The following is a 20,021-nucleotide window of genomic DNA, read 5'->3' as shown; positions in this document are numbered from 1 at the left end:
CTTCGAGATGGGAAGTTGGTTGTATAAAAAGCAAAGAGCTGAATGGGGATGAGGAGCAAGCATTTCGGGAAAGAGATAGATAATCATTAGTTGGTATCCACCACGCAATCTTTTGAATCTGTTGGACAGTGCGTCCGGAGACTAAGAGAATTATGTGTATGAGGTGTTTCAAACAAAATCTGCATTCCATTACATAGTATGTCACTTTTTGATTAGATGTTATATGGGTTTAAAAATTAAAATTAGCGAATTGAGATTTATTATGAATTCATTCTCGATTCTGAATAATAATCGTATAAATTATATGGGATTACGGATTTATTAATGTGATTTAGACAGTGTCACAGATTTGAGCATTTCTTTTTAAGGTGGGACATTTTGGTGTACTATATCTAGCCATGGACCTATATTATGTGTCGTTATAACTACTATAATCGAAACTCCAGGATTATGGTAGACGTCTAGGCAATGTCCATAACCCTAAACCACAATAAGGGTAAATCCAATGAACCCCATTTTTTTATCGTTAGTACCGTGTAGTAACATCCGCTCGTCATCTAAATCCATTAGATGGTCATTGGGGATCGTTAGGGAATTCAAATCCTTGAATAAAATTTTGTTATCCTTCTCGGTATTCTGCAAAGCCAATTTTTCATTTGATTTCATAATTTTTTGCCCTAGCTGGTTGACCCAATTGGAAATGAAGTGAGCTGTCAATTTTTTGTTGATAGATTCACCACGGTTAACGCTCTTTGTCTCTTTTCCTTGAAAATTTTGCTTTACGACCCCAATCGGTGTTGAGTGAACTACCCCCAAGATTTTCATAATTTATGTTAGAGAATTTTGACGGACATGTCACAAGGCACCGATTATTTAGGGAGCTTGAAGTGGGAGTCTCTGATTCTTGTTGATACAAATCTCTAAGCTGGATGGACCATACATCTTTTGATAATCCATAAATCTCAAAAGCTTGAATGGACAATTCTGTTTGATAAGCACAATCCAAAATGGAATGGCAATATATCTTTTGAATAAGCCACAAATCTCAAAAGCTTGAATGGCAATAATCTTTTAAAAAGCCACAAATCTAAAGTTGAATTGACAATACATCTTTTTGAAATAAGCCACAAATCTAAATGCTTGATGTAAAATACATCTTTTGGAAGATCCACAATTCAAAAGCTTGAATCGACAATCATCTTTTTGAATAAGCCAAAATCTAAAAGATGAATGGACATACATATTTTGAAATTTATTTTTATATAGATAGTATTTATTCAACTGGTAAAAGCTCTACCAAATCAACTACACCATCATTCAATAATATTTGATGTAATAAATGCTTGAATTTCATTAAATTAGCATAATTTAAAGTAAGTATATTTTATAAAAATTATCAATCCCATATTTAATTAATATATACAAAAATAATGGTGAGATAAATTAATTGAGATTGTTACATAAAAGGAAATTATTTACCAGAAAAGAAAAAGAAAGAGATATTCTAATAAGTGAAATAAATAATTGTTGATTATTACCATAAAAGAAATTAGTACCATAAAAGAAGAGAAAGAGAATATCTAAAGAATATTTAATAAAAATATCATTCTCAATATTTATTAATTATACAAAAAATAATGAGTGAAATAACTTAATTGATTTTTGGATTATTAACATACAAGTAATTATTATTAAAAAAATATTCATTCCAATATTAAATTAATATGACAAAAAAAGAGTGAAAAAAATAATGTTGATTATTACAATAAAAGAAATTATCACCAAAAAGAAAAAGAAAGGAGAATTATTCGAAAGAATTTTTTAAAGAATATTCTAATGAGGTGAAAATAAATTAAATTGTGATATTACATAAAAGAAGAGAAAGACAATATTCTAACTGATATTTTAAAGATATTCCTAGGAAGATTCTCTTTGGTGTAAGATTGATGTTAGTAGTGTGAGAGATACAATAGGGTTTACGACAAATACACTATTGGGGTGAAACTGCACCAATTTGGTGCAAGGTTTTGAAGCATCTACGTGTGTCTTTTTGTAAATAAAAAAAAAAATTCAAATATGTCAGGATAAGTTTGTAAAGTAAAAGTGGGAGGAGGTCTAGCCATTTAAATAATGATAAATCCCTGACAAATCCTTCATCGAAAAATTCCAATGCTACAGCGGACAATCGAAGAAAAAAGGAACTACTCATGGTCATTAAGTTAAACGCATTTAACATCAAACAATATCACATCAATTTGGGAGTGAAAGTTGCACAATTGGTGATGGGTTGAAGATGATTCAAAGTGTGCCTCTTTTCTTAAATGAAAAAAAAATTCAAAAATAATTTGGATATTGTTTTTAAATGTAAAATTGCGGAGGTCTAGCCATTTAAATAATGATTAAATCCTGAACCTCATCATCCAAAATTCCACTGATACAGCGTACAATAGAAGAAAGACTTACCTCATGTTCATAATTTAAAAGAATTTACAATGAGTTCTCTCAGCAATCTTGCCCTCCATACCGGCAACAAGTCCTGTTGCCGCCATATCTCCCTAAGGTACTGTTTCGAGTGCATCCGCGATTAAGAACGAAAAAGAGCATATTTAAGGAGAATATAATATATGGGTGTGGTGTGTGGTGTGTATATTTTTCATGTGAAAATAAGAGAATGGTTTTATAGAAAGTGGATTCTAAAAACAGGTTTTACAGATTTTCTGGCACGTTCTCGATCCATGAGTCTAATGGGAGCACCTGGACCATGGGATAAAGAGGGTCAGAATGGGTGTGCCATGGGGTATGTGGTGTGCTCCGACACAACAAGATACGCTAGCCACTTGGATGTGTGGAATGGGTATGTTGTTTAACGGTAAACCCCGCGTATTATTCGATGCCTAGGTATTAAATTTACCTCAAGTAATTTTCGTTTTTTTTTTTAAGGAAGGCGAAAAAATGGTCAATTACAGTATTGTTGAGGATGTGGCCATTATAAAGCGCAGGGTGATGTCATGAAGAGAAAATGAGGGTAGAATGGTAAAAAAGTTTGAGTGAGATGGTTAAAATGGCGGTAAAATGGTAACCAAGGGTTAATGGGTCATTTTTATAACAAATCTATGATTAAGTATCCAGAAAAAGCCACTAATCCAGCATTTATTCTCAAAATTTTCATAGGATTGCAAGTTGATTTTCAAAAGCTTTCATCACTACACACTTAAAGAACTTCAATTTCAGGGTTGAAGGTGAGTTTCAAACCCTAGTTGTTATGATTTTAGTTAAAAGAGAACTTCATAAGTGGCGTATACTTATAAGTTAGAACGGGGAACCTTTGGAGCTGAAGGAAGGAAGTGTCTTTGTGCTTTGAATACTAAGGTAAGGAAAAAATCTCTATGAGACAATTGATAACACCTAGGTGATAAAAACTATATTTTGGGTTTGTACAATGAACTTATAATAGTTTAGAAGTTAACATTAAAAATAGAGATATTTTGAACTACAGGGTATTATTTAAATAGGGATTTTAAAAAAACTCTTTCGAGGGTGCATTTTTTCTAGTTCTCAATGGCCAAGGGATACTAGCAAATATTTTCCTCCCGACTAGGGAGGGGTTTTAAAAGTGGTATCAGAGCACGCTTTTGGGTGTTTGAAAATGATGTTTTGATGAATTGTATAGTTATTTTATATTGATTGATGTGGGTATTGGTGTTTGTAAGTAGTGGAAGTATCATTCCTTCGGCCCCAAGATATCTTAAGCAATTGAATCTAAGTATTTTCTTTACTTGCTATTGATGATTAGATAAATTGATTGAAATTTGTGTGAGTTAAAGGGTATGGTAAGCGCATTCACAAAAGGTTAATAGGAGAGGCGAAGGGAATGCAATGAGAGCGCACTAGGAGACAGTAGCACTGCCTATCAGGCGCCCCCTAATAGTGACCCCCTCCGTTACCAAAAATGCTCTGTTTTGGATGAGGCGAAATCAACAGGAGGCTTCAGCACCATATAAGCCTTTTAGGAGGGTTATTTTTTCCTAGGGGAAGAGTATAAGCACCCAAGGAACACAAACTCCCTCAGCTTCAGTTAGTGCAACCTAGCTCTGTAGTTCGCTCCGATCCAAATCTAGTCCCACGTCTAGAAACAGTGATGGGAATGCAAAATGTCATATTTACCCCCTTAATTTAGTTTTTTATACTATTGTGCTAATTACTCATTATTACTTATTTTGTTAGGAGCAAATGGAGGTTAATTGAAAACGGAAAATTAGGGAATTCGGACAGTTTTGCCACTGTTCGTATTGGCATAACTCTCACCGAGCTCCGATTGAGATGATTCAAAATGATGTGAACTAAGAAAGGATTACAACTTAGTTTTGAGTTTAGAGATACTGACTGATCAAGGTTGTATGAGCTTGAAATTGACGCACGCACTGACGTCCTGGAGCTTCTGACTTGTATGCAACAGTCTATATTGCATTTTTTGAAGCAGACATGTGCACGAAATTACAGCTAAACACCATTCCTATTTTATTAAGACTCTATTTTATATTCCATTAATTAATTAGGATTAATGTTATTTTAGGATAGGAGAATATTTCTTTTAGGAGATGAGTGGGATTGAATTCTAAAAATGATTTTAAAGGGAGATCAGATTAGGTTTTGAGGGGACCACGTCTCTCTCTTTCTTTTCTGAGAATTTTTTTCTCTTGAGTTTGTGTATGGCCATGAGCGGCTAGAACTTTTGTAACTTGGTCGAAGGAAACAGAAACCTGAATCATAAACACTGTGAGATCTTTGATTTTAGTGTTAATTCATGTTGAGTATTGATGTTTTTTCTTGCATATTTCATGAGTTAGTTTAATCTAGGAGGCCTACTAGTATTATTTGTTGATTCTCTGCTAAGTTGATATCAAATTGTAATGTTTGACCCTCAACTGTTAAGCAATTAGGGTTAATAATGCTGCGTCAGGAATTATAACTTACGAAGAACATTCAACTAAATTAAATACAACGCTTGTGTTTGTGTTGTTTAGCTTCATCGATCTCTCTATTCTTAAGGCTGCCACTAGATTAAATCTTGAGCGCTTGTCTGGGTTGTTTAGGGTAAGATTAATTAGGATGCTTGTTTCTGATATTAAATTAAGGAGAGATAGGAAAATAGTTCCACGGTGAATATTCAGTTGGAATTGATTATCTTTGCTCAATGACAGTTGTAAGATTTGATGGGGATGTTGGCAGAGACCAAGTTGTCATTTGATTCGAATTTTTAATTGTTTTTGTGTTTTGCTAGAATTGTTTCGTTTACACAAACCCCCCCTTTTCACATCAGAAAATTCGCTAGACACTCTTCGTGGGATCGACCCTTGCTTACCCTATTACAGTTTAGTAGTTAGGTTGAAGGTTTTAGTTGTTGCTACACACAGCAGCCAGATTTTGGCGCCGTTGCCGGGAGTGATTTAGTTGATTTTTTGTTTTGTGATTTTTTATTTGATTTGTTATGTTTTTGTTATTTTTTTTTATTTTGCAGAAAAAAAAAAGAAATATGATAGTATCATTTGGTGAACAGTAGACTATTCATAAGGAAAATTTTGGTTGAGTTAGGAGTGCTCGAGTACCCGTTTCGAAAGAAACGTTCTGTGCAAGAACTAGAAAATTCTAGCCCAACCCTTGAGGCCAAATTCGAATGTTTGATAGGGTTTTTTGTGTTTTGCCATTTATTTATTTTTTTTTTTTTTCTAGTTAGTTTTCAATTTTGTCATTCATTCTAATTCTTATTAGTTGTTTTTTGTATGACCAGGTCCTTACCTTGGTGATTTTACATTCATCAGAAATTGAAAGCACTTTGCGAGGTTAAGGAAGGAAGTTCGAGAAATTCTGAGGAAAGCAATTTGGCTTTTGATTCCCAATTTGAAGCCAACTCTGATTAGAAAGAGGACTCATGAGTGGAAATCGGACTTTGAAAGAGCTTGTGCCCCTGATTTGAATCAAGCACCCTTTCATAACATTTCCTGTTTTAGATGTGCCACTACTTGATGAAAATCTGGACTAATACATCTTTGCCCACTTTCATGGTCTTGCAGGTGAAGATCCTCACAAGCATCTAAAGAGCTTCAGTGGTTTGCACGAGTATGAAACCACAGGGTGTGACGCGGAGCAAATTAAATTAAGAGCTTCTTTTCTTGAAGGATTCCTAAGGATTGGCTTATTATTTACCCTCCGGAACTATAACCACATGGAACGAGATGAAGAGATTATTTCTGGAGAAATATTTCCCAGCTCCGAGGGCAGACACTTGGAAAGAAATTGTGGTTAAGGCAGCAAACGGAGGTCCCTACGATATACTGGGAACGTTTTAAGAAATTGTGTGCAAGCTGCCCCTCATCATAGTTAGTGAGCACTTTATCCATACTTCTATGAGGGCCTACATACCACTGATAGGAGATGATTGATGCTGCAGTGGCAGCTTTGGTGGATAAGACCTGAGGCCGCGAGAACTTGATTGCAAATATGGGGCAATTTCAACAGTTTGGGCAATAGGCTTGACCCCATCTAGGCGTGATATGAGGTAAATATTCTTCCCTAGAACACACAAATCTCTAGTCTAACTTTCTGTTCGTCAAATGGTTGTAGGTACATGCAAACAGTGAGCTTGGGATTTGTTCGTATTAAGGGTAGGGCATCCAACTGACATGTGCCCAACTCTTCAAGAGGAGCCTGTTGAGCAAGTGAATGCAGCAGGTGGTTTCCCTAGACAACCGCAAAGGAAGTATGATCCTTATTCGAGCACATATAACCCTGGATGGAGGGATCACCCTAATCTTGGCTATGGGAATCAACAAATGAGTCAGCCTCACCATCAAAACCACTCAAATTACCAGCAGTACCAGCAGCCATACCCCCCTAGACAACAACCGAGCCAAACTTCTAATTCTGGTATGTCTTTAGAAGATATTGTTAAGTCTCTTGCAACTAATACTTTGCAATTTCAACAGGAGACGAGAACCAGTGTTCAAAGTTTGGAGAATCAGATGAGTCAAATGGCAACCGCGATCAATAGGCTGGAGGTGCAAAGTTCGGAGAAATTACCCTCTCAAACGGTGGTCAATCCAAGAGAGAATGTAAGTGCGATCATTTTGAGAAGTGGTAAAGAGGTTGAGATTCCAATAAAGGCAGCCCCTGCATCGTCGAAGGGAGAAAAGAAGAAAGACGTCATTGTAGACAAGAACGTTCCCAACGACGAGGACGTTCCTAAGCATAAGTTTCTACCTCTATCTGATTATAAACCGGTACCACCTTTTCCTCAAGCTTTGGCAGAATCTAGAAAAGATGAGCAGAACAGAGATATATATGAGACTTTTCATAGATGCGAGGTAAATATTCCACTTTTTGATGCTATTAAACAAGTACCTCGTTATGCTAAATTCTTGAAAGAATTGTGCACATTTAAGAGGAAACAGAAACTTAAGAGGTGTGAAAAGGTGAGAGTGGGAGAGAATGTTTTTGCAGTGATTCAGAGAAAACTTCCAGCAAAGTGCAAGGATCCAGGTATGTTTACTATCCCTTGTACGATAGGTAACACTATGTTTGAGAAAGCCATGTTAGACTTAGGAGCTTCTATTAATGTCATGCCATATTCCATATATGCTTCTTTGAAACTTGGACCTTTGAATAAAACTAGTGTTGTGATTCAATTAGCTAATGGATCTAATGCCTATCCTAAGGGTGTAGTTGAGGATGTTTTGGTACAAGTTAATGGCTTAATTTTCCCTACTGATTTCTATGTACTTGATATGGAAAATGGTGATCAAACTGCACCTANTTGCGTTGAGAGAGAAAAATCCCTTTCTTACTCCGAGAAACCTCAACTCCGAGAAAATACCTTAAAGTACCCAAGTCTTTTGTGTGAAATTTGGAAGCCAAACAGTTTTTCAAACTCTGAATGCCAACATCATCACTACCAGTGATTACAATGTCATCAACATAAACAACCAAAAGAATGATGCCAGAACTCGATTGCTTATAAAAGACAGAGTGATCATAAGCACTCCTAAGTCACCACTTCGCTAAACCTCCCAAACCACGCCCGTAGAGATTGTTTTAAGCCATATAAAGATTTCCTCAGTTTGCATACCTATCCTGACTCCCCTTGAGCAACAAACCCCGGAGGTTGCTCCATGTAAACCTCTTCAGGAAGATCACCATGTAAAAAAGCATTTTTTTACATCAAGTTGGTGAAGAGGCCAACGATATGAAGCTGCAAGAGAAATGAATAGTCGACAGAGGTCATGTTAGCCACTGGGGAGAATGTCTTAGAATAATCAATACCATACGTTTGGGCATAACCTTTAGCAACCAAACGAGCTTTCAACCAAGCCACAGTCCCATCGGGATTAGCCTTCACTGTGAAAACCCATTTGCACCCAATAGCCTTTTTATTTTCAGGCAACCCCATTAGAACCCATGTATCATTACGTTCTAGAGCCAACATCTCTTCTTCCATAGCCCATCGCCACCCATTATGAGCAATTGCTTCAGACACAGAGTCTAAAGAGGCAATAAAAGACTTGGAAGATGAAGACAGAAAGTGATAGGAAACAAATGAGGAGATAGGATAGGTACAAGAACGCTTACCTTTACGAAGAGCAATGGGAAGATCATGATCATGGTCAGAGGATGGAGGAACCGGATCAGAGGACGAGGCAGTCGATAGGGGCAGTGGATCAGATGTTGCTGCAGGTGTCTCATGGTGCTGGTGAACCCTGCGAGAGTATACCTGAGTGATAGGAGGACGAGATGGTAGAGGACTATGATGGGTAATGTGGTAAACAAGAAGATCATCAGGGGGTGCTTCAAGAGAAGTAGATGACGTGGAGGACTCAACATCTGGAGTGGTTTCAAAAAAGGAAACATCAGCTGAGATAAGGTACTTACCTAGGACAGGAGAAAAACCCTTCTGATATCGGGAATAACCCACGAATATGCACTTGAGGGACCTAGGTTCAAATTTGGAGGCATGAGGTCTAACCTCTTGAACAAAACACGTGCACCCAAACACTTAGGAGGAAGAGAGAATAAAGGCTGTGATGGAAAAAGGATGGAGAACGGGATTTGACCACCCAAAACAGAAGAAGGCATGCGATTGATCAAGTGACATGTTATAGAGATAACATCTGCCCAAAATTCTGTAGAGACTTCATGTGAAAAAGGAGAGTACGAGCGACTTCTAATAAATGATGATTTTTGCATTCAACAACCCATTTTGCTGAGGTGTATAAACACATGATGACAATGAATAATACCTCTAGTAGACAAAAAGGAAGAGAAAGGAGATAGAAAGTATCTTTTGGAATTATCACTTCTGAGAATTTTAATAGATGAAGTAAATTGATTTTGTATTCGATAAAGGAACAAAATATGGAGAATATTTCGAACGATTTTCATAAAGTACAATCAAGGTACACGTGAAAAATCGTCCACAAAATAACAAAATATCAATATCCAGACTTTGACAACAGGGCAAGGACCCAAACATCAGAGTGTATAACATCAAAAGGGGCTGTGGCTCTTTGTTTATCCTAGGGCTATAGGACACTCTATGGTGTTTTCCAAACTGACACGCTCACACTCAAGGTGTGACACTGACCTTACATTAGGACACAACCTTCTCAAAATGGGAAGGGGAGGATGACAAGGCGACCATGCAGTATGGGTAGAGATGATCACTGTACACGTAACGGTGAGAGACAGGAGTGGAGACATCATCAAGGATATACAGGCCACTTGATACACGGCCCCTACCAAAATCCGCCTCGTCCCAAATCCGAAATATATAATGAGTAGGAAAAAAGTAAACACCACAATTGAATGCATTAGTAATTTGACTAAGATAAAAGATTAAAGGAAAATAGGGAAGGCACAAGACAGAGGAAAGAGACATAGATTTGTTGAGATAGGTGGTACCACATCCAATGGGAGGTGTAGTAGACCCGTTAGCTAAAGTAACCGAAGACAAATTGGGAGAAGGTGTAAATGAGGAGAGAATACCTGTATCGCTGTCATATGGTGGGTAGCACCAGAATCAATGACCCAGTTACTACTAGAAGTGGACAAGCAGGTGTAGGATTACCTAACTGGGTTAAAGTAGTGGTGGTCGATGGGATGGATGACTGGGAGCAAGAATTCAGAGTGAGAATAGCATATTCTGTATGGAGATAGTAACGTGATGGGTGGGTAAGAGACCATCTGAGTTACAACATGAGCAAACTTCTGAGTGTCTTGCATATTCAAGGGCTATGAAGCTTCCAACAATTTTCTTTATGTGACCCTCAGCATCACAGTGAAAGCAAGTACGAGGGCCATTACCACGATTGTCCTAGGATCACGACTGTCCCTTTGTTACCTTTGCTATCACCAGACTTCATGCTAGCTAGGGCCGCTTGATCAACATTAGGATCCTTGAGGGTTTCTTTGTCCTTAAACACTCCTCGATTCCCCCTACTAACTCTGAGAAGCGAGCAAAGACATCCGTAAGAGAGGGAAGTGTCTCACGGTAAGAAGTTGTGTACGAGTTATCTCATATTCCGGTCTCAACCCAGCTAGAAAACATTCCACAACCACCTGTCTTCCTGTGCTGCATCATTTCAGTTAGTAGAAACAGGAAACTAGCCCTTTTTTCTTCAAAGGCTTGTTTATCTCTGCAAATTATCGAGCAATGTTTTCTTGCATATTTGCTCGTATATCTTATAACAATTCGTGGGCATGAGACAAGTCTTGTTTACCAGCATACAAGAACTCTAGATACTCCCATAACTCTTTGATGTATCACAGTGACCAATCACATCATCCACGGACGAATCAAAGTGTTCTGAATCTGATTGAAGAGGTATCATCTTCCATGAGCCTCTTTTTCGGTTTTACTATCATTTCTGTTTCCTTAGGTGGATCCTCGATTAAATGGTCTCCCAATCAATGTGGAACATATCGTCGGATTATGTCCATTGAAATAATTCTTTTTTCCCAATAATTTTCGATCAGCAATTTTGGTTGAGGAAGTGATAATTTTAGTCACCATCTTCTTATCGTCCGCGGTCATACTGTCCAGTAAAGAACTCGTAACTACAGATTCACAATAATCCCAACACCAAACAACCCAAGCAAACAGAGCAATCTACCGATTCCCAACAATCCAACACCAAACAACCAAGCAAGCACAATACTCAAACCACTAGATTCAGAACAACTCTGGTATCACATTTTCAACTCCAAGCCAACACAAAGCATTCCCATTTTCACACAAACACAGAGCCATATTTCAGACAAAAGACATGCAAAAAAATTTCTGCACCAAACCAACAATCAGAGAAGAGAACCAACACTCAGAATCAGCACTCGCCGGAAAAAAAAGGAAAACAATGAAGAACAGAGTCAGACGTCACTAGAAAACAAAATCACGTCATCAGAAAACAGACACAAAGGTAGACGTCGTGAAAAAACAGAGGGAAGGGGTTTGACGTCGTCGAAAACGCAAGGGAGGGGTCAGACGTCACGAAAATCGCAAGGAGGGGTCAGACATCGCTAAAAAACGCGGGAAGGGTTTGACATCACCAAAATGCAAGGAAAAGGTCCGACATCGCGGAAATGCAAGGGGGGGTCTGAAGTCACCGAAAAACCCAGGGAAGAAGCCAGCACTTGTCGGAAAACTGAATCACGCAAATGGTTTGGGTTTACGCGTTTCAGGCTCTGATACCATGTAACCTTCTCTATTTCACTTAAATGTAACAGTACAGCCTAACTCATATATATTACACACTCAATAATTACAAATAACCCTTTACCCTTTACACTAATTATATATATATATATATTATATATATATATATACACATAGTTTCCAACATCCATTTTTCACCTTCTTTAACCAATTCCTTATGTTCTTCAGTCACTTCTTTAGGAATTTTATGGATCCATTTTGTTGTTCTTGGAGGGATGGATGCACATAAATTTTCAGATCCTGAGCATAAAATTAACAACAAGTAAGTATAAATAGCATAACAACACCACAAATATAAATAGCTTTTAATCTTTGTGATTATTGCACGGTTATTGCAAGCTATATAAAGAAGATATATCACCTGAACCATTTTAGTTCCCTTTGCATCTGCAATGGGGTCCAGGGACCGATTTGAAGGTAACAACTTCTAGTCATATGCAATATGTTGTCAGTTTTTTCACCCTGCTTGCTGATGGGAATGCAAAATGTCATATTTAACCCCCTTAATGTTAGTCTTTTATACGTATTTGTTTCCTAATGTACTCATTATTACTTATTTTGGTTTAGGAAGCAATGGAGATGTTAATTGAAAAACGGAATTAATTGGGGAATTCGGACAGTTTCGCCACTGTTCGTATTCTGGGCATAATCTCTCTCACCGAGCTCCGATTGAGATGATTCAAAATGTATGGAACGCTAGAAAGGGATCTACAACTTTTATGTTTTGAGTTTTTAGAGATACTGACTGAATCAAGGTTGTAATTGAGCTTGAAGTTGCGCACCTGCATTACCGACGTCCTGGAGCGTTCTGACTTGTTATGCAAGTCAGTCTATTATTGCACGTTTTGAAGACATACATGCTGCACGAAAATTACAGCTGGAAAACCACCTTCCTATTTTATTAGACCTATTTTATTTATTTCCAATTAGAATTAATTAGGATTAATGTTATTTTAGGATAGGGAATATTTCTTTTAGGAGATTGAGTGGGATTTGAATTCTAAAATTAGATTTTAAAAGGGAGATCAGATAGGTTTTGAGGGGCCAGGCCTCTCTCCTTTTTCTTCTCTGAAATTTTATTTCGAGTTTTTGTGATGCCATGAGCGGCTAGAACTTTTGTAACTTGGTCGAAGGAAACAGAAACTCGGAATCAAATAAACTGTGAGATCTTTCTGATTTTAGTGTTAAATTCATGTTTGAGTATGAATGTTATTCTGTGCATATTTTCATGATTGATGCATTTAATTACTAGGAGGCCTACTAGTGTATTATTGTTGAATCTTCTGCTAAGTGATATCAATCCGTAATTGTTTGATCCCTCCAACTTGTGAAGCAATTAGGGTTAGTAATTGCTGCGTCAGGAATTATAACCTTACGAAGAACATTCAACTAAATTAAATACAACTGCTTGTGTTGTGTGTTGTTTAGCTTCATCGATCTCTCTAATTCTTAAGGCTGCCACTAGATTAATCTTGAGCGTTGTCTAGGGTTGTTTAGGGTAAGATTAATTAGGATCGCTTGTTTCCTGATTAATTATAATTAAGGGAGATAGGAAATTAGTTCCAGCGGTGAATATTCAATGTGGAATTGATTATCTTTGCGTCAATGATCAGTTGTAGATTTTGATGGTGGATGTTGACAGAGACCAAGTTCGTCATTTTGATTGAATTCGAATTAAATTGTTTTTGTTTTGCTGAAATTGTTTCTGTTTTACACAAACCCCCAGCCTTTTTCACATCAAAGAAAATTCGGCTAGACACTCTTCGTGGGATCGACCCTGCTTACCCTATTTACAGTTCAGTAGTTAGGTTCGGAAGGTTTTAATTATGGGTGTCTACGACAATGCCCGATTGGTTCGCTTGCCGGGGAGTGATTCTAGTTGATTTTTTTGTTTTTGTGATTTTATTTATTGTGTTTTTGTTAATTTTTTTTTTATTTTGCAGAAAAAAGAAGAAAAAAAACTATGAATAGTATCACTGTTTTGGGTGAACAGTAGCACTATTCATAAGGAAAATTTTGGTGAGTTAGGAGTGCTACGGTACCCGTTTCGAAGAAAACAACGTTCTGAGCAAGACTAGAAAAATTTCTAGCCCAACCCTTTTGAGGCAAATTCGAATGTTTTGATAGGGTTTTTGCTATTTAGTGTTTCTGGCCAATTTAATTTAATTTTTTTTTTTCTAGTTAGTTTTCAATTTTTGTCATTCATTCTAATTCTTTTATTAGTTTTTTTTGTTGTATGACCAGGTCCTCTAACCTTGGTGATTTAACATTCGATCAGAAATTGAAAGCACTTTGCGTAGGTTAAGGAAGGAAGTTCGGAGAAATTCTGAGGAAAGCATTGGCTTTTGATTCCAATTTGCAAGCAACTCTGATATAGAAGAGGAGGACGTCATGAGTGGAAATCGGACTTTGAAAGAGCTTGCTGCCCCTGATTTGATCAAGCACCTTTATGCATAACATTTCCGTTTTAGATGTTGCTACTACTTTTGAGTTAAAATCTGGACTAATACATCTCTTGCCACTTTTCATGGTCTTGCAGGTGAAGATCCTCACAAGCATCTAAAGGAGCTTCATGTGGTTTGCACGAGTATGAAACCTACAGGGGTGACCGAGGAGCAAATTAAATTAAGAGCCTTCCTATTTTTTTGAAGGATTCGGCTAAGGATTGGCTCTATTATCTACCCTCTGGAACTATAACACATGGAACGAGATGAAGAGATTATTTCTGGAGAAAATTTCCCAGCTCCGAGAGCAGCCAACATTTGGAAAGAAATTTGTGGTGTAAGGCAGCACAACGGAGAGTCCCTACATGAATACTGGGAAGTTTTAAGAAAATGTGTGAAGCTGCCCCCATCATCAGATTAGTGAGCAGTTACTGATCCTACTTCTATGAGGGCCTCACATACACGATAGGAGCATGATTGATGCGCAAGTGGAACAGCTTTGGTGGATAAGACCCCTGAGGCCGGAGGAACTTGATTGCAAATATGGCGGCCAATTCCAACAGTTTGGCAATAGGCTTGACCTTCCATCTAGGCGTGATAATGAGGTAAATATTCTTTCCCAGAACAACAAATCTCTAGTCTAACTTCTCTTGTTCGTCAAATGGTTGTAGGAACATGCAAACAGTGAAGGCTTGCGGATTTGTTCGGTAGTAGGCATCATCTGACATGTGCCCAACTCTTCAAGAGGAGCCTGTTGAGCAAGTGAATGCAGCAGGTGGTTTCCTAGACAACGCAAAGGAAGTATGATCCTTATTCGAGCACATATAACCCTGGATGGAGGGATCACCAATCTTGGCTATGGGAATCAACAAATGAGTCAGCCTCACCATCAAAACCACTCAAATACAGCAGTAACCAAGCCATACCCCCCTAGACAACACCGAGCCAAACTTCTAATCTGGTATGTCTTTAGAAGATATTGTTAAGTCTCTTGCAACTAATACTTTGCAATTTCAACAGGAGACGAGAACCAGTGTTCAAAGTTTGGAGAATCAGATGAGTCAAATGGCAACCGCGATCAATAGGCTGGAGGTGCAAAGTTCGGAGAAATTACCCTCTCAAACGGTGGTCAATCCAGAGAGAATGTAAGTGCGATCATTTGAGAAGTGGTAAAGAGGTTGAGATTCAATAAAGGCAGCCCCTGCATCGTCGAAGGGAGAAAAGAAGAAAGACGTCATTGTAGACAAGAACGTTCCCAACGACGAGGACGTTCCTAAGCATAAGTTTCTACCTCTATCTGATTATAAACGGTACCACCTTTCCTCAAGCTTTGGCAGAACTAGAAAAGATGAGCAGAACAGAGATATAAGAGACTTTTCGTAGATGCGAGGTAAATATTCCACTTTTTGATGCTATAAACAAGTACCTCGTTATGCTAAATTCTTGAAAGAATTGTGCACATTTAAGAGGAAACAGAAACTTAAGAGGTGTGAAAAGGTGAGAGTGGGGAGAGTGTTTTGCAGTGATTCAGAGAAAACTTCCACAAGTGCAAGGATCCAGGTATGTTTACTATCCCTTGTACGATAGGTAACACTATGTTTGGAAAGCCATGTTAGACTTAGAGCTTCTATAATGTCATGCCATATTCCATATATGTTCTTTGAAACTTGGACCTTTGAATAAAACTAGTGTTGTGATTCAATTAGCTAAGGATCTAATGCCTACCTAAGGGTGTAGTTGAGGATGTTTTGGTACAAGTTAATGGCTAATTTTCCCTAGATTTCTATGTACTTGATATGGAAAATGGTGATCAAACTGCACCTATTTTGTTAGGAAGACCATTCTTAAAACAATCCAAGACTAAGATTGATGTTCATAGTGGCATACTTACCATGGAATTTGATGGTGAAATTGTTAAGTTTGACTTATGATGCCATGAAATATGATGATGAAGATGATGATCATGTTTATGCTATTGATGTGGTTGATTCTTTAGCACAGGAAGTTTTGAACTCAATGGAAAAGATGGATTGGGAGTTGCCATTAGTAAGCATTTGAGGAAGAGAATGAGGAGTTAGCTTTTAGTACTGATTTGCAGGAAACGGTTGCAGCATGGAATGATTCTCCAAAGTTACAGCAGCAGTCAGGTAACGTTCCTTGTATTGCATTACCAATTTCTAACGAGAGGCCTTACCCTCTGTTTTGTAGGACCCGTTCCAGATTTGAAGCCTCTCCCTAGTTACCTCAAGAACGTGTTCCTTGGAAGAAAGAATGTTACTTAGGTGCATCGCAAGAAGAAAAGCCTTGAGTCGAGCCAACGACAATAAACAAAGGCGCTGCTGGGAGGCAACCCAAGGGGAGTTTGTTTTCTTTTCTTGCATTTTAATTTTGGTTATTTTTGCCTTTTCTTTGCATTTCATCTTACATTGGGGACAATGTAAGCTTTAGTGTGGGGGAGGGGATTTAGGTTGATTTAGGTTGTGTTTTAAGTTTAGTGTTCAAAAAAAAAAAAAAAAAAAAAAATTCTGCCTAGTTTAAGGGTATATTGGCTGGAAACCAGAACCGCCTTAAAAACTGCCTAGCAGTACTTGGCAACCTCTGGTATAACAAAGCCACGTACACCTTAAACGATACCCCTGATTTGTTTTTAGGAAGGTATGCTTTAAGTCATATCTTTGAACGTCTAGTGATGCATGAAATAGTAACTTGACTTTGTTGTTGAAATATTCCTTGACTAGGATGTTAGCAATATTTCAAAAATAGAGTTAATCATATTTGAATCCTGTAGTTTGAAACAATATGTCTTGAGAAGTTGTGTACACTTGGTGACGAAGCATGATTGAGGAGTGTAAAAACCCTTAAAAGAAAAAAATAAAAAATAAAAAATTGTTTCTCTTAAGCTAGTCCTAAATTTGGGTTTAAGCAAATAGGAAAAGAAAAAAGAAAGGTATGTGGTGAGTCGAGATGGAGCGTAAAACGCACTCACTCATAAACAAACCATGAAATGAGATGGAGCATAAAATGCACTCATTCTTTTTCAAAAAAGAAAAAAAAAATGTTATCCTAGTTTGCTACCCAGTTTGTAGTAGTAAAGAGAAACAGTAAAAGAAAAGTTGAGAGGGGAGTTGTACATGAATTGGTTGTGATTAGTTCCCTTGTTTGCATTGACTGATTAAAAGTAATTGTGGAAGATGATAAAGAGAGATGAATGTCATTAACTCTGTTTTATTTTATTTTGCTGCTCCCTAAGTTAGGTATGAATATGCATGGATTAAATATTGTTGCTTATGCATCATGCTGATGTAATCTGTCACAACGGCTTAAAAACGATCGAAACTAGCTGTTAATTCACTGATCCAGGAAAAGGCTAGATCTGGCCGTCGTTGACCGTCAACGACAGCCATATCTTTGGCTATCTCTGACGGCCAGATCTAGCCTTTTGTAGCCATTGACGACTAGATCTAGCCGTAGTCGTAACACCAGATTCTGGTGGTGGTGGCTAGAATCTGGCACTGTGGGTGGGTGGGGGTGTTTTTGTCATTTTACAAAAAAATTATATATTGGGGTGTTTAGTGAATTAGCAAACCTAAGGGGGTTTTTTTTGTTAATTTTTAAATTGTACCTCGTAATAATCACCCTACTCAACTACCCAATACTATTTCCAAAATCCTATCCAAAATAACAAACCAAACAGACCCTAAATTATGCAGAATTTGGAACTTCACTTGTTCTATGAAGAAGTCTTTGGGTATTTTCCCTGTGGTTAATTTTTTAACATATTGATGTTTCGTAATTTGTAGGATATTTAAAGTTCTCTTTGCTTTTAATAAAACAATATTTTGACAATATCAATCTAAGTAATTCTAGAAAATCCAGAATAAAAAACCTGCAGACAGAATCACACAAACTCTGTTTTTTTGACTCTGTAGTATCAGTCCATTATGCAAATTACAAACAATTTTCTGCATAATATTTCATCTGCAGTTAGAAAACCATATTTAGCTATTGAAGACAAAAAACTATAGGCAATAAATCATCAGTTTAATAAATCAAAAGCGTAAGCCCAAGAACATGCCTCTAGCCATAGCAATCAATTTCCAAATACTGTAGGAGACACTTGAGATTAGTTCTAGTCTATCCAAGACTTTATTCTATGTATCGATAGAGAATCACATACTTTCTTGTAGCCTAGTGACCTGTTTCCCTCTGTGCAATCTTTAGTTTTTTACGTAGAAATTTTACGCAATCTATATCTCTTCTTATCCATCAAAGAAGAAGTTGTATATAGGGAACAAGTAATAAATATGGGAAGTTAATAATAATAATAATGATAACGGGCCACAATAACTTATATTCTCCCACTTGGCCCATTCAACACCTAATATGTACCAATTCTACATTGATACATCCTCAAAATTTCCCATAGATATAATAACCTTATAACCAAACAAAAGATTTTAAATTGCATGAATTGAGACGGTAAGTCCTTTTAGAGCAAGTATTACCTTCCATGTATTACAATGCAACTTTCTCTTTTGAGTGATAACCATATGTGGTACACAACTTTATGAATGAACTTCCAAATGCTCATTCAAGGTCAACAACCGAAATTCAAACATACATTATCATTCTCCAAACCTTTATGTATACAACTAAATAAGAGAAGACAAGTATGAACTTCATGGAGTCTTTCAAGTCAACAAAATACGATACAAACATAAAGGGTACCTAAGTTACATAAAAAAAACTACATAATATAACTGAGTCCCATATGCTCAACATATCCCTTAAAAGCAATAGGTGGTAAACCTTTTGTCCGCGGATCAACAATCATCAATCCAATACTGATGTGCTCAATAACCACTTTGTTTGCTTTGACATGTCCTCGAATAACTAAATACTTAATGTTGATTTTTTTACTACGACTTTCGCTTTTATTGTTCTTGGCCAAAAACACTGCAGTGGAATTATCCTAGTATATCCTCAATGGCTTGGAAATTGAGTCAACAACTCCAAGCCCAAAAATAAATCTCCTTAACCACATAGCCTGTGATGTCGCTTCAAAACATGATACAAACTTTGCTTCAGTGGTAGAAGTAGCAACCAAAAATTGTTTTGCACTTCTCCAAGAAATGGTCGTTCCTGCTAATAAGAAGACATATCCTGATGTTGACTTTCTTGAGCCAGGGCAACCAACAAAATCAGTTTCTGAATATTCAATCACTTCTAAATGATCAGAATGACTATATGTAAGCTTATAGTACTTAGTCCCCTGAACGTATCGCATGACTTTCTTTGCAGCTCTCCGATGGTCCAAACCTGGGTTATCTTGATCTCTATCCAACATTCCAACTACATATGCAATTTCAGGCTTTGTGCAGACCCAAGCATACATTAAACTCCCGACGGCGGAAGCATAAGGAACGTTTTTCGTTTGTTTTCTCTAAATTATTTCTTGAGATTTGTTCCAAACTGAATTTGTCACCTTTGACAATAGATGCAACACTAGATGGACAATCCTTCATACGAAATCTCTCTAAAACTTTGTTGATATAAGATTCTTAAGACAATCCTAATGTCCCTCGGGATCTGTTTCTCTTAATCTTTATACCTATGACATACGAAGCTTCTCCCATATCTTTCATATCAAATTGTTTCGAGAGAAATCGCTTAACCTCATAAAGTAAGCCCAAATAAACTGAAGCAACTAGGATATCATCTAGATATAGGACTAAGAAAATTATTTTGCTCTCATTGACCTTATGATATATAAATTGATCCACAATATTCTTCGTAAAACCAAATGAAGAAATGAC

General features: G+C 37.2%; 1 protein-coding gene across 1 annotated transcript; it reads right to left on the bottom strand.

Annotated features, from left to right (window-relative positions):
- Nucleotides 1-19,177: 19,177 nt before the first annotated feature.
- LOC116121485 (secreted RxLR effector protein 161-like) lies at nucleotides 19,178-19,600 on the bottom strand. Its single transcript, XM_031407439.1, has one exon. It carries the CDS (start codon nucleotides 19,598-19,600, stop codon nucleotides 19,178-19,180), a length of 423 nt encoding a protein of 140 aa, XP_031263299.1.
- Nucleotides 19,601-20,021: the final 421 nt, after the last annotated feature.

Source organism: Pistacia vera, unplaced genomic scaffold, assembly GCF_008641045.1.
Source record: "Pistacia vera cultivar Batoury unplaced genomic scaffold, PisVer_v2 Contig99, whole genome shotgun sequence".
NCBI classification, from domain to species: Eukaryota; Viridiplantae; Streptophyta; class Magnoliopsida; order Sapindales; family Anacardiaceae; genus Pistacia; species Pistacia vera.
This window is presented reverse-complemented; position numbering and strand designations above follow the sequence as displayed.